Source organism: Phyllostomus discolor, chromosome 8, assembly GCF_004126475.2.
Source record: "Phyllostomus discolor isolate MPI-MPIP mPhyDis1 chromosome 8, mPhyDis1.pri.v3, whole genome shotgun sequence".
Taxonomy (NCBI): Eukaryota; Metazoa; Chordata; class Mammalia; order Chiroptera; family Phyllostomidae; genus Phyllostomus; species Phyllostomus discolor.
The window spans coordinates 80,249,920-80,263,693 of record NC_040910.2 but is presented as its reverse complement, the minus strand read 5'-3'; the positions used below and the strand labels follow the sequence as shown (position 1 = coordinate 80,263,693).

Below are 13,774 nucleotides of genomic sequence, written 5' to 3'. Positions count from 1 at the left end.
CACAAGTTTCTGATAATTGGATGAAAGTTTAGATCCTCTTTCCAAGGAAAAGTGTACAGCTGTCTGCTTACCAGTCCAGAGAGTTCCCAGACCCACCCATGGGCTCAGCCTAGAACCCCTGTCATGAGGAGACAGGCAGTGCCGAGGGTGGGAGGAGGGGGCACACAGGTGGAGGAAGAGGGGAGGGAGTTGGAAGTGTGGGCTGTCGGGTGACGGAGGGACTGCTTTCGGCTTGTCCTCCACGCCAACCTGTGATGCTAGACACTGGGGATGCCTGTTCTCGGGGGAAGCCGGGGTTAGGAGGGGAGCCCAGGGTGCCTGCTAAGGAGGCAGACAGAAGGGGCATCTCAAAGCCCGTGGCCTGAGACTTCCCCAAAGACTCAGACTGAGTGCCAGGTGGGGCAGGCCCTGGGAGCACGGGAAAGCCTCACTCGTCCTGGCTCTGCCTGCCACGGTCTGCAGCGGTTGCCCTGAGCAACGCCATCAAGGCCGGGGAGGTACTGGGTGTGCTGCACGGCTGACCAGCCCCAAGCCCCCTGCCGAGGGTCAGAGCACTTCCCCCCCGCACCTAACATGAAGGGACCAGAGTCGAGCCCTCACACCCTGGTGAGCCGTGGGTGCATCCACAAGAGAGTGCCAGAGCGGGGGCCTCTGCCCTCACACACGCTGCCTTCTGCCCCTCGAGCCGGCCTCCCCTGCAGCTGGAGACCGCGAGGACGGTTTCTGAACGGCCTGTGGAGGCCAGGCAGGGGTGTGCACTAGAGAGGCAGGCCAGGCGGGAGGGTGACCACGTGCCCCGCCCGGTCCAGTCTGTCCTGCCCCTGTGTTGGCGGACGCAGTTCAGGGGCGTTTCCCTGCCCTTCAGCACGTTTTCGTGCCATCCAGCCTGTGATCTCGGCAGAGAAGGTCACAGGCACAGGCTGTCCCTGCAGGGCTCCCTCAGCCTGCCGACTCGGCCCCTCTCCCCGCAGATCTCCCGCACGGATCCCCACAGATGGTACGGAGGGACATCGGGCTCTCGGTGACGCACAGGTAGGCCCAGCCAGGTGGGGACCCACTCGTGCTGGGGTCACGCTTCGTCGCAGTGGGGTCTGTCCTGGTCCCTGTTTTTCGGGACTCTCTGCCACTCTGTCTCCATCACCTCTGTGGAGGACACAGCCCCGACCCCTCGGGAACCCCTGCCTGTCGCTTGCGGCCACATGGACTTGGGCCCACCCTGCACCTCCTTGGGTCTCTTCCCCAGTCGGCTGAGGGAAAACCCAGGTCCCAGGAGAAACAGGGTCATGGTCTCAGGGAGGGGAAGCCAGAGCTTCTTCTGAGTCCAGCTCGATGTTACATGGGTCCTAACACTGTTCACATCGGCACCCCATTGGGCTTTTTGAAACTCCAGACTCCTAAGCCCCCTCCCCGACGTTCTTGGCCTGATGTCTGGGTTTCTGGTGCCCGTGAACCTTGGGGAAGGCTGGTGTGGGCCCGAAGACCAGCCGCAGGACAGGGCCTTGGGTGCCTGGGTCTGGCTGTCCCTGTTAAAGGCCCTTGTGATGGCAACAGGGCACGCTTGTCAAGAGCTTTGCAACTCGCCAGGGCTTTTCATCCCCCCCCCCCCCCCCCCCCCCCCCGCCCCAGACTGGGAGCCAGCCTGGGGTTCTCAGCCAGCGAGGGAGCCCTGAGGGGTGGAGTCATTGGTCTGAGGTCATGCAGCCAGTAAGGAAGTGCCTGAGCCGTCTGCCGGCGCCCACTCGTCCCTGTGTGCAGCCCTGTGGGAGTGGGGAGGCCTGTGCCCCAGGGTCCCGGGGGCCCCAGCACCGCAGACACCCAGGTAGGCGCCGGGAGAGGAGGTCCAAGTGCCTCCCTCAGCCCTGCCAAAGGTGCCAGCGTGGTCTGCCCGGGGCCAGGGGGCTGCCGAGAGCAGGGCCTTTGGAGTCAGGACCCTCCGCCATGAGCCACACACCCGTGGTCAGTGACCTCTCTGAGCCTCGGTTTCCCCCTCTGCACACAGGCCCTCCTTCGAGTCTTGTCACTCGGATAAAGTGGGGTGATGTGCATCTGGGCCTCACGTGTCCAGCAGTGGGGAGCACTTGGTGTCCCCCTTGGCTGTGGCCCAAGAGAAGCCATTGCCTGGGGGGCACCGCAGGGTCAGCAGGTCCCTTCGTTTCCTCCTTGTCATGGCTGCACCTGGTTCCGCAGGGGTTGAGGTGGTGACCGTTTGCCCCCAAGTCCGTCCCAGACTGCTGTCCCTTCCACCTGCGGCTGCTCGGCCCAGAGCTGCTCCCCGGCCAGGGTGCAGCACCCCAGCTCTCCGGCCTCACCAGGCCACCTCGTCCCGCCCCTCCCAGGTTCTGGGCTTGGGTAGGTGCTGTCACAGTCATGCCTTGTTGGTGTTTCAAAGCCCTGACCCCGGCCCCTTTCGATGACAAGTCTGACGGTTCTTGGTTTAATGACAGGGGGACAAACTGTGTCATGACCCTCCCCTGGCCTCGGGGCTTTTACCCGATCTCCACCCACCCCAGGTCCAGGCCCAGGGTCATTAGATGCCCCTGAGCTGCTCCTCTTCCCCTGGTGTTGACCCGAGAGGAGAGGAAAACCCAGAGGGAAAGAGAGGGCGGGTCCTGGGGAGGCAGAATCAGGGCTGCTTTTTAGGTGGCACCGACTCCAGGGAGGTGGGTGCCTTTGTCCTCCCCTCCAGGAGCTCCGTCTCGGCTGGTGGAGACAGTAACACAAACCTCTCCTCCATAGCGCAGACACCCCATATTCGCAGGGCACACGCGTGATCCCCCCCCCAGGCCACTGTGGGGTGAGCGTGTGGGCCCGTTTGCAGGGCCTCCAAGGCACACGCCACAGACAGTGGTTGGCAGGTTCCATCCCGGCGTCTGACCCGCAGCCACGCTCTGCCCCTCCCACGCTGCCTGGTGGTCTCTCGCAGAGAGGAGCCATGCGGCTCTGTGCTCAGAGACTGGGGGTCCAGCCCCCTCTGCCCAGCACCCCAGCTCTGTGACCTCAGGAGAGTCACCCAGCCACTCTGAGCTGGTGTCTTGGCCTGTGTACTAAGGATCCTGGAGCTTCCTGGCTCCCGGGGATGCTGCTAAGAGCTGAGCGAGCCAGTGCTCATGGACGGGCTGCAAACCGCTGCTGCCGCTCGCTCTGCGTCACTGTGACGCGCTGTGCTCCCGGAGCCCTCCCCTCCCAGCTGCCCCCAGGACTCCCCGCCCCGTGAACTGGCTTCGGGCTTTTTCTCTGCAGGATGCTACCCACTCAGCCCCCATCCTTCCTTCCAATGTACCTCGTGCTTTTCAGTTGTAAAATTTTGATTTTGTTTGGATTGACATACATTCAAGCATTGAAGATCCGAGAGGTATAAAGATACATACATGCAGACAAGCCCCCCTTGCCCGTGTGCCACGCAGGCGGAGCCGGCAGTTTCTCGTGGCCCCTGGAGGCGTTTGCACATGAGCAAGCGCGTGTGTTGGGGCTCCCACCTCCTTTTTCAGGTCCACACAAGTGCTGCACACGCACACTGCCCCGGCTGTGCCTTGTTTTCCTTTTTAAACCGAGGTGTGATTTACACAGTGCTAAGCACACAAACGAGGTTTCACACACATGTACACCCATGTACACCGCCCAGATGAGCGTTCAGCGCTCCAGTCCCCAGAAAGTTGTCTTCGGCCCTTCCCAGGCGACGGCGCTACCTCCCAGAAGTTGCCGCCTGTCATGGCAGATTACTGTCTGGTACTTGAGCTCCACGTGAATGGAGTCATGCAGTGTTATACCTTACCTTTTTCACGGACAATGCAATTTTGGAGATCATTCCATGTCTGCACAGAAAGAGCATCCTGGTTTTCTGTTCTGGCTGCCTGGCACTTGGTTGTATGGAGGGACTGGACCCCCTGTAGTCCGTCACCGATTCCCCCGAACGGCGGGGGTAGCTTGCCATCTTCCATCGCTGCAAACACACTGCACCAAGTGACCTTGTCCACGCACCGTGTGACATCTGTGGGAGTGTCTGTTGGACTGCTTCCTGAGCCTGGGGCTGCTGGGTCGGAGGGTCTGCACACTGGTCCTTTCGGTTGCTATTGCCAAATTGCCTGCCAACCAGCCGGCATCAGCGACCACACCAACTCTGGGATTTTGACACTGAGGACTTTGTGGCTGGGAATTCTGAATGCCGGGTCGGAGGCAGTGGCCCTGGGCTGTCCCTGACCTTCCAGGGAGAGGGTGCCTGGGGCTCTGGGTTGGAACGAAGACTCCTGGTTTCCCTGGGCTGTGTGGGGACCCTTCTCCGTCCAGGCCCGGGTCTCCTGGCCCACTCGAGCACCTCTGTGTGTCCACCCTGCAGGTTCTCCACCAAGTCCTGGCTGTCGCAGGTCTGCCACGTGTGCCAGAAGAGCATGATGTTCGGGGTGAAGTGCAAACACTGCAGGTGAGGGGCGGGTGTGGGAGGGGTGCGAGGGGGCTGCAGACCTCAGACTTGTGCCCTTGGTTGTTGGCCTTGGGCAAATCAGCGTTCGCAGGGTTCTAAACCCAGATTCACGATCCCATTCGGCACCCCGGGAGTGATCAGCCCCCTCTAGGGGACTGAGGAAGCATTGAGCAAGGCACTCCCAGAAGGAGGAACTATTTGAGGTGGGCTTTGCGGGATGAACAGAAGTTGGCCACGTGGACCGAGGAGGAAAGTGAGCCCCAGGCCAAGGGGGTGTCTTGCACAAAGGCCGAGGGGAGTAGGAGGACTGTTTGGGAAACTCAAAGGAGTTCTGAAATCAGCCTCGCATTTTAGCACACAAGGGAGGGGAAACAGGCAGCGGTAGAATGAGAGGCAGCTCGTGGTGCTCACAGAAGGAAAGGGTGCAGATTCCGTGCAAATCCGACGTTCTTCACACCACTGTGGCTTCTGAAAGGAGAGGAGGACAAGGGCTGGGAGCAGTGTGGTATGAGCAGGGTCTGCCCCCCGCTTTCTAGCTGCCCTCACCTTAGGGAGGGTGGACCTGGACTCTGCTTCTGTCCACTTGGCCCTGACATTGCTCTGCGACCTGGGGTGAGGTGCCTGCCCTTTCTGGGCCGAGTTTTTGTCATGGATATATCTCGGAGGACGCTTCCAGGTTTACGCCCATCAGGATTGCTCCAAGAATCTGAGCTAGTATGTATAAAAGCATTTGGGCCCCCACAAGGCTGCAGGTGACGGGTCTCATCCATGTCTGGTGGATACAGTGTTTTCCTGACGACTGATCCCCGAGGGATGCCAGAGCTTTCTCTCCAGTCTTGGACTGTTGTAGCTCCTGGCTGTTTAAACTAGGACCACCTGTTCCCTTTCAAGTACCACCTTTTAGGTGGGGAGGGCGACTGCTCGGCCCACTGCTGCATCCGCAGTGTGAGGTTGGTAGGGCCCCAACTGGGGGCCCATTTGATCGGCGAGAACCCCGAGACACAGGGCAGCAGACAGGCCCCAAACGAGAACCCAGCCCTTTCCTCTGCTGGCCCAGCCCCGCTGACCCTCCGACCACAGGGGCCCCCCCTGCATCCCTGGGAAATCCTTGGGCGGTGCAGATGTTCTTCTAATGCTCCTTTGTAAGGTCAGGTTCCTCCGGAGCCTTCTGAACACGGGTGGGGGGGGTCTTCTCTCCTTTAGAAAAAAAAGAGAGATGGGGGACCCACACGTGACAAGTTAAAGTGGGTACAGTCCAGCCTGCTTTGCCCTGAGGGTCGGGCAGGCAGCAGTCGAGCGTGGTGACGCCCCCAGACGGCAGCTGCCAGCACCGTTGACCCTGGCTCTGCGTTTGTGAGCCGATATTTGTCTGGGAATCGGTGCAAGGCCAGGCGGTCAGGGGTGCGTTGCCGGGCTGCGGGGCAGCGCCCCCTGCCGGTGCGCCAGGCCCCAACCCTCTGTGCGCTGAGCCCCGCCCCCTTCCTCCTCCCCACCCAGGTTGAAGTGCCACAACAAGTGCACGAAGGAGGCCCCCGCCTGCCGGATCTCCTTCCTTCCAAGTGAGTCTCAGCCCTTTCTCTCCTCCGCCTTCTGCTTTCGGGTTGGGTGTTTCTTTGGCTCAATCTGGGCCCTGCTGATGGTTCCCCCTCTTCAGTAGCCAGGATTCGGAGGACAGAATCTGTCCCTTCGGACATCAACAACCCGGTGGACAGAGCAGCCGAACCCCACTTTGGAACCCTCCCCAAAGCACTGACAAAGAAAGTAAGTTGGGTGAGGGCCCCGGGGTCTGTTGCTTCTGCCAGGAGAAGCCCCACCTGGGGGCCTCTCTGTAAAGCCCCCGACGTGGAGGTCCAGCGTGAGGACACAGTGCCGGCCTGTGGCCGAGCGCGGCCTCTGGGGAGTCTGTCTTCAGCCACTCTGCAGACTTCACACTTGGAGTTACGTGCGGTAACGCCGCTCCCTTCCTTTGTCAGCTAATATTTCTCTGACTGGGCGCCAGGAACTCTTTCCAGTGGTGCTTCCGCTGACCCTCAGAATAGTTCTGAAAGGCACATCCTGACCTTACCTCCATTCCACAGACGAGGAAACAGCGCCAGTCCCCTGGGAGTGAGAGGCAGGCCTGGCCCTGGAGCCGCGCCTCAGCCCCGGTGCGGCTCTCGGGCCTTCAGAAGTGATGCGGGCCAGTGCCCTTCTTCCCGCAGCCTGGGTGGGGCCTGTCCACGAGTGCGGACAGACGTCTCCGCAGCCAGACAGATTCTCGAAGGCCTGCATGCCCCGTGCGTGGAGGGTCCGCGGGCCTGTCATGGATCCCCATGCACAGCTGTGTGTGGTATCTGTGAGGCTCCCGTGCTGGTAGCTTCTGGCAGCCACCCACCGCTGTCCTGGTGCCACTGAGTCGATGGCTTCCCCCAGGCCCCTGTGGGTCTGGCTGTGCGTTTCAAGCATGTTATGTCCCAGCCCTAGACCAGGGCTTAGCGTGTTCTTGCCTCCTGCCTGAGGGGCCGGTGACTGGCGGCTGCATGTCTGGGCCAGCCTGGGGAAGGGAGGACCTGAAGATGCAGTGTGGGGGGCAGCTCGGGGAGAGTGTAGGGTCCCCTGTTACTGTCAAACCAAGGCGGCCCGCTGCTCTGGACCTGCTTTTTGGCCGGCATCTCCCCCCCCACACCCCCTGCCCCGCCACCATGATGATGTTCCCACCAGGAGCAGCAAGGGGAGTGGAAAGATGATAGGCTCCACCGTCCTGGGTTTGAGTCCTGACTATTCCCCTTCCTTCTGTGACTTTGAGAGGATGCCTTTCCCTCCCTGAGCCTCAGCTCTCCTATTTTGTAAAGTGGAGATGCTCTGCACGCACAGGGGGTTGCAGGGTAACGCCATAGCATTCGTGGACTCACTGGTCAGGAGCTGTGCCCCCGGTCACCTGTGTCTAGCTTCCCGCCTGTCGCAGGTGGGCGCAGTTCCTTGGTGGGCACCAGGCCCCCGGGTCTGCCACACCCCATCGTGCCAGCCTGGTTCTGCACCTGCCCTCCCCTCCCAGCTACGCCGAGTGCACCCCCGTCCTCACACACCCCTCACTCACCGCACGCCCATTCATGCCCTGGCACATGCACATTCTCGTTTCTGCCCACCTGGACGCCCACCCCTCACCCTCCTGTCAGTTCTCAGAACCCGCTCAGGGTCCCTCCCCCTCCAGGAGCCCCTCCTGACCACACCTGCTCGGCCCTTAGCCAGCGGAGAACGGGGTCTTGTCTCCTTGGGAGCAGTGACTGCGCATCGGCCTCCCTATGTCCCGTTTGTGGTCGTTATCATCCCCCAAACTGGGGGATCATCCCCCAGTAACTGCTGGGTTCTCCTGGGTGTCAGGCATTGTGCTTGGGGCCGAGCTTTATCCTGTTCATCTCACAAGTGCCGGTCTGTCTCTCCGGGCTCTTCTCTAGCCGCCCGCACCCCCCCCCCCGCCCACCCTTGCTCAGACAGGCTCTGCGCACCCCTACCTGGAGCTGCTGCATCCACTGCTCTCTCTGCCCAGAGCTCTCTTCCTAGCATTTAACACCGTCTGCATCCTCAGGGCGGCCCTGCCCAGACTCGGCCTCAGGCACAGGCCCCGACCGCACCACTGCTTTCCCAGTGCTCCTTGCCACCTGCCATGGCACGGTGCCGTCTCAGAGTGCTGCCCGTCTCCCTGGTGCAGGTGCTCTGGGGTCAGGGCCCCTTAATCCTGCGGGGTCCCTGACACCTGCATCAGTGCCTGTCACACAGTAGGCAGTAAGGTGTAAATGTTTGTGCTGAAGGTTGAGCAGATGAGCTGACACCCCCACTTTATAGATGACACACTGGCCCAGAAAGGCGGGGTGGTTACGTTCAGGTCACGCGCAGGTGCCGAGTGGGGGAGCTGGGAGGCAGCCTGCCTCGTAGCCGCTGCCCCTGCCCTGGCTGCCTGGGCCTTGGAGTGGGATCCGGATGGTTCGGCTCCAGGCCTTGTTGGCTGTCAACTTTTTTGACCACGGAACCGACCCCTCCCCACCCGGCTGATGTTTGGATCTGGGGAACAATGTACCGCTTCACACAGAAGCGGTTCCCCCGTAGCCCTCTGTCAGGTGGCCCTTTGGTCCTGCTAGGGCCCAAACCTCCGTGGGGAGGGGCCTAGCTAGCAGGTCTGTGAAAAAGCGGACGGAGCACTGATAAGCTGTGTGCCACACACTCAACAAATACTTGTCAGAGGCTGAATTTAATTCACTGCAAAACCCAAGTACTTGCAGGCCCAGAGCCAGGGGCTGGGGGTTGATGCGCGGGCGTGGTGCCCGCCCTGCCCTCCCAGGACAAAACCACCCCAGATGCCTGCAGTTGACAAACCACGGTTTGTCCTGCTGAGAAGTGCCGGGAGCTATGGGGGGACTAAGAGGAGGGGCATGGTCCCAGCCAGGGCTCAGGAAGGGCTCCTGAGAGGGAAGTATGTCCGAGCCGAAATAAGATGAGCAGGAGTCCTCCAGCGGGTGGGCACTGGGATGGGGGTCTCCCTGTGCCATTCTGCCCTCAAATATTAGACCGGCAAACGGGATGCTCAGGGCTGGCCTCTTCATTTTCACACGGGGGAGGGAGGGTCCCGGCGAGGGGTGTGGGAGGCAGGCTGGGCGGCACGGTGATAGTCCTGCCATGTGCCTTGTCTGTTCCTGCAGGAGCACCCTCCGGCCACGAACCACCTGGACTCCAGCAGCAACCCGTCGTCCACCACGTCCTCCACGCCCTCCTCGCCCGCTCCCTTCCCGAGCTCATCCAACCCGCCCAGCGCCACCACGCCCCCCAACCCCTCGCCCGGCCAGCGGGACAGCAGGTTCAACTTCCCAGGTACCACACCTCTGGGCTTTTGTGGGCCTTTAGGGATGGGGTTGCATGCCTCTTCTCAGCACACCCCGGGAGGCTCAAGGTCTAATACTGCAGCCACTAAGAGCACTTGTGAAGAGCCAGGCACTGGGCCAAGCTCAATTACATTACCCTGTTTCACTTGGTATAATACTGTTATTGTACCCATTTTACACATGGGGACACTGAGGTTCTGAGAGAGGGAGTGGCTTGCCCGAGCTGTACAGTACACAAGCAGTAGAGCCAGGATCAAAGCCAAGTGTGTCAGACACGAAGATTGTGTTCTCGACATAATCCCTGTGCTACCCCCTGCATGGGCCTGGCTTCCACTGGGTATTGCTCACTCACTCCACTCACTTAGGGCTCATGAGCTCCCAGGAGCCAGGGCGGGTCCGGACATCCTGGGAGAGGGGATGTGGCCCCTGTCTCTTACCTGCTCTGGGATCCAGACAGGCTACCTAAATGGAAGTGTGTGTTTCTTTTCCATAAAACAAGAGACTCCGTGAAGTTGGCATTAGCGGATCCCCGGGTATAGATAAGGACACCACACCCCCCAGGGGTGTGCGTGCTGGAGCAGACCTGACCAGAGCTGACCTCTGACTCTGCTGCAGCCAAGGCTGCCTTGGGGTGTCCTGCCTCCCCGCACGGAGAGGAGTGAAGCCCACTTGTCCATCTGAGGACTGAGCCTCAGCCTTGGCCTCCCTGGCAGCTCCTAGCAGCAGGTCTTGGCCTTCAGCGTGTTTCAGTTGGCAGCGTGGAGGAAGGAGGGCGGCTGGGATGCCCCAGTTTGCTCCCGGCCGGCCGTGGAGTCCAGGTCAGGCCCCACCTGTCGCTGGCCCCTGAGGCTCCAGGCCCAGGAGGACAGACGCGCAGCTCTTCCTGTGCCAGGGGACCCCCAACTGGGGCCACCCGCAGCCAGCGGGAGGCCTGGTAACCTCTCTGAACCCACCTCAGCGAGGTTCTAGGGACGTCTTTGGGGGATGGTGAGAGACGGAGATTTTTGTAGGAATCTTTTCTCTCTTGCTCTCCCTTCACTGTAATATGCACGTGGCTGGATACCTCCTGACACCAGTGCTTCATCCTGATCTTGCCCTCCCCTCCCTGCGACTGAGCTGAGCGATGGCCTATTTGATTAACCTCCTCTCCCTTTCTGCTTTGTCATTAATATGCTGTGAAACTGGGCCCTTTGCTAAACCTCGTACTTTTGAGTTTTTCTAAAAGGAAGGGCCTGTTTACAAAACAACAGCCACTGAGAAAGTCTTTTTTGTGACGTCAGCCAGAGCTTCTCAGGTTTCCCTGATGTCCCCGGGCTGGTCCCTCGTTGTCCCTGCCCAGAGCCCTCGCTCTCTCCAGGACCTGTTGTCTCTCTGGTCCCGCAGTCAGCAAGTCAGCGGTCAGTGTCAGCGGTCAGAGTGGGGGCTGGGTTGCCCAGGGGGCAAATCTAGGAAAGGAACCCCTGCTTTCAAGTCACTGAAGCCTCAGCGCCACTCTTAAGTGTTTTCAGAATCACTGTTTTTCTGCCTGTTGTATTTTACCCTCCTGGGCATGTGCACATTTCACAGAGAAGCAGACCCAAGAGGTGGACGGAATTGGCCAGCGCTCTGAGGCAGAGTGGCCATGGAGACTGGGTCTCTGAACCCCAGTCCCCGAGGGCAAGCCCCTTCACTCCCGGGTGCTCCTGCCAGCACCTGTTTTCTCCCAGCTTTTTTCTTCCTCCCTGCTGGGATTACCCTGTCCTGGCCCGGCCCACCTGGGGGGGGTACCTGCCCCAGCCCAGTAACCAGCCCCTCCCTTCCTAGCCCACGCCTGTGTCCCGTCCCCCCTCGCTTCATTTGCTGTTCTGTGTGTGACTCACCTCCTCTTCTGTTTAAAGCTGCCTACTTCATTCATCATAGACAGCAGTTTATCTTTCCAGGTGAGTCTTTTGCATGGTTCCACTAACTGCTCTTTGCTGTGACCCCTCTGTCCAGTCTACCTGGGTGCCCTCGCCCTGGGCACCTTGGAGGTGCTTGAGTTTCACACCTACCTGTTTTGAGAGCTGCCTGTTGAGGTTGGAAAAAGGGGGACAGGGTGAGTCGTAGCCTTCACAGGGGCAGTGCCTTGCTAGGAGGGACCTTGACATCCATTCTGTGCAGACTTTGCACAGAGACTGCAGGCAACTTGTCCAGGGTCACACAGCCAGAAGGTGGCAAAAACTCAGTTTGCATGATGGAGGAGAGGACTTTCTACTGATGCCTTGTGAGCATCTGTCATACTTTCCCCTGCACAATAATAAGGAAGCTAGCTGCTACTCTGTCTTAAAAAGGGAAGGCCAGCCCTGGCTGGTGTGACTCAGTGGATTGAGTGCCAGCCTGCAAACCAAAAGGTCTCTGGTTCGATTCCCAGCTTGGGCACATGCATGGGTTGCAGGCTAGGTCCCCAGTAGGGGGTTTGTGAGAAGCAACCACACACTAATGTATCTCTGTCTCTCTTTCTCCCTCCCTTTCCTTCTCTCTAAAAAGAAATAAATAAAATCTTTTTAAAAGGCCATGGGGTTGGGGCAGTCTGCGGGCTTCACTTACTCAGTGGGCTGCAGAGTCTTGGTGCATGGCGCCATCTGCTGGCCATTTGTTGGAAATGCTTCAGTGCAGAAAGTTGAAAGGAAAAACTTCCATTCAATACAATAAGACAATTTCATTGATTCCTTTCTACAAAAATTGTTTTGTGTACCTACAATGAGCCAGTCATTGCATTTGACCATATTCCTGCCCCTAAGGCAGTTATTCGATTAGTCCTGGTTTTTCTAGCTGAAGGTGGCAAGCATTATAAGTAATTTGCAACTTTAATTCTTACTTTAGCCATATGAAGGTTCCATGTGTTTTAGACAAAGACTGTAGCTAATTGTTTTTTTCCCTACGTTAAACAGGTCTGTCCTGAAGTCATGGTATTTTGGTTATTCCAGGCTTTCCTGTGCCCTCACTCAGTTCTGTTAGGGGGGTGACTTGGAGCAGTTGTTAGTTCTCACAGGATCGCCCACGTGGCATTGCAGGCAGGCGCAGGCTGGGGTCGGGGCAGGCTCCCTGAGCAGCCTCTGGTTCCATGCTGGTTTCTGCTGTGGTTCTGCTGCAGGAAGCTCCCTGGTAACCAGCTCTAGGATGGTGCACAGGGGAGTACCTGAAAGCATTGGGAAAACCTGCCTCTCCTTCCGGAAGAGTCTGTTTTGCTCTGAAGACACGTTGTAGGGAGGGGAGGGAAATGTATTTCTATCAGAGCAAACATGGACATGTTCTGGAGCAGAGTGCAAAGTGTACTCTCTGTGTTTAAGGGGAAATGTGAGGCTTCAGAGGCATTTTGCCTTCCCACCTGGAGTGCTGTTTCTCCCTGAACACCCCCCACCCCCACCGTGTTCTCCTTCTGTGGAGTCACTTGAGCAATGCGGACGGGTAGATACCCCGGGCCGCCCTGGCAGTCTGCAGACACGATGTGGTGTCGGCTGGAGGCCTCAGCAGAGGCTCCCCGGGTCCATGACCCCCCAGAAACCGTGCACAGGATGGTGGGTGCATGTGTGCGTTTCCTTGGTGAGAAGGCCCAGGCCTCTCTCACATCCTTAAGTTTGTGAGACGCTGAGAACCTGTGGTTCAGATGGCCTTCAGGAGTAGGCTGGGGGAAAGCCCAGGAGGGAGGTGCAGGGAGGTGTGATGGCTGATGGGGAGGCTCTCTGACCTAGAAGGCAGGGAGAGGCCACTGATTAGCCTGAGCCACTGCTAATTCCAGTAAGTGTCCTTGTGCTGATAAAAGAGGAGGGAGCAAGGGGCACCCCCAGCCCTGGGGCTGCCTCTCCCTGAGTGCTATTTAAGGAGATAGAGATTACAGAAGGAGACTGGCAGCAGAAGCAGCTATGAAGAGTTTGGCTTGTGACACATTGGTTTCACCCTGGGGTGACTGTCTGTCTGGTGTTCCCAGTGCAACTCTCGGTGCTAAACCTGGGAAAGCCCCAGGCGCAGGGCCAGCCCCAGCTGATGTGTGCACTGTATGTCTCCTGCTGTCCCCTGAAAGCCGTCCAGCAGCTGAGCACACCTCGAAGCCCAGGGGGTGGGGGCTCCAGCTCCCACCAGAAATTCCCAGGAACCGTGACAGGCAGCAGGTGTCACTAACGAGCCACCTGTGAGTCCTGCCTTCCTCTTCTCCTGGCCTCAGAGAAGGAGTCTCCCGGCTTTCAAGGGTTCATGCAGCCAGCCCCAACCTCCAGTGAATAGCCCTGTTTGCTTTCGCCACTTGTTTGTATGCGGCAGTTTGACCACGGGGGAGTGGTGTCAACTGAGAAGTCCCAACTTCCTGGCATACCTGGGGTCCCCTCCTGGGACACCCCAAGTGCTGTAGAGGCTGCATTTGCATTTGGTCTCAGGAAAAGCACGAGCTGACCCTAGTGGACAGGGCCTGGGGAACACACGTGCTGCCCCGTGCAGGGCTGCTAGGGGAGAACCCACCTCCCTGCGTGTAAGCGCTGTGTCCTTTGTGGGG

At 59.3% G+C, this 13,774-nt stretch overlaps 1 protein-coding gene across 8 annotated transcripts in view; it reads left to right on the top strand.

The window, feature by feature from the left end:
- Window positions 1–13,774, top strand: part of KSR1 (kinase suppressor of ras 1) — a 150,670-nt gene that overhangs the window by 117,234 nt on the left and 19,662 nt on the right. For 6 of the 8 annotated variants that reach the window (XM_036033371.1, XM_028521076.2, XM_036033374.1 and 3 more), the window contains 6 exons: window positions 972–1,032; window positions 4,334–4,417; window positions 5,915–5,976; window positions 6,072–6,178; window positions 9,091–9,259; window positions 11,148–11,189. In XM_036033371.1, the coding sequence (XP_035889264.1) occupies window positions 972–1,032; window positions 4,334–4,417; window positions 5,915–5,976; window positions 6,072–6,178; window positions 9,091–9,259; window positions 11,148–11,189 (525 nt within the window). The remainder of the gene's footprint in view (window positions 1–971; window positions 1,033–4,333; window positions 4,418–5,914; window positions 5,977–6,071; window positions 6,179–9,090; window positions 9,260–11,147; window positions 11,190–13,774) is intronic. The other 2 variants (XM_036033372.1, XM_036033373.1) reach the window with 2 other exon arrangements.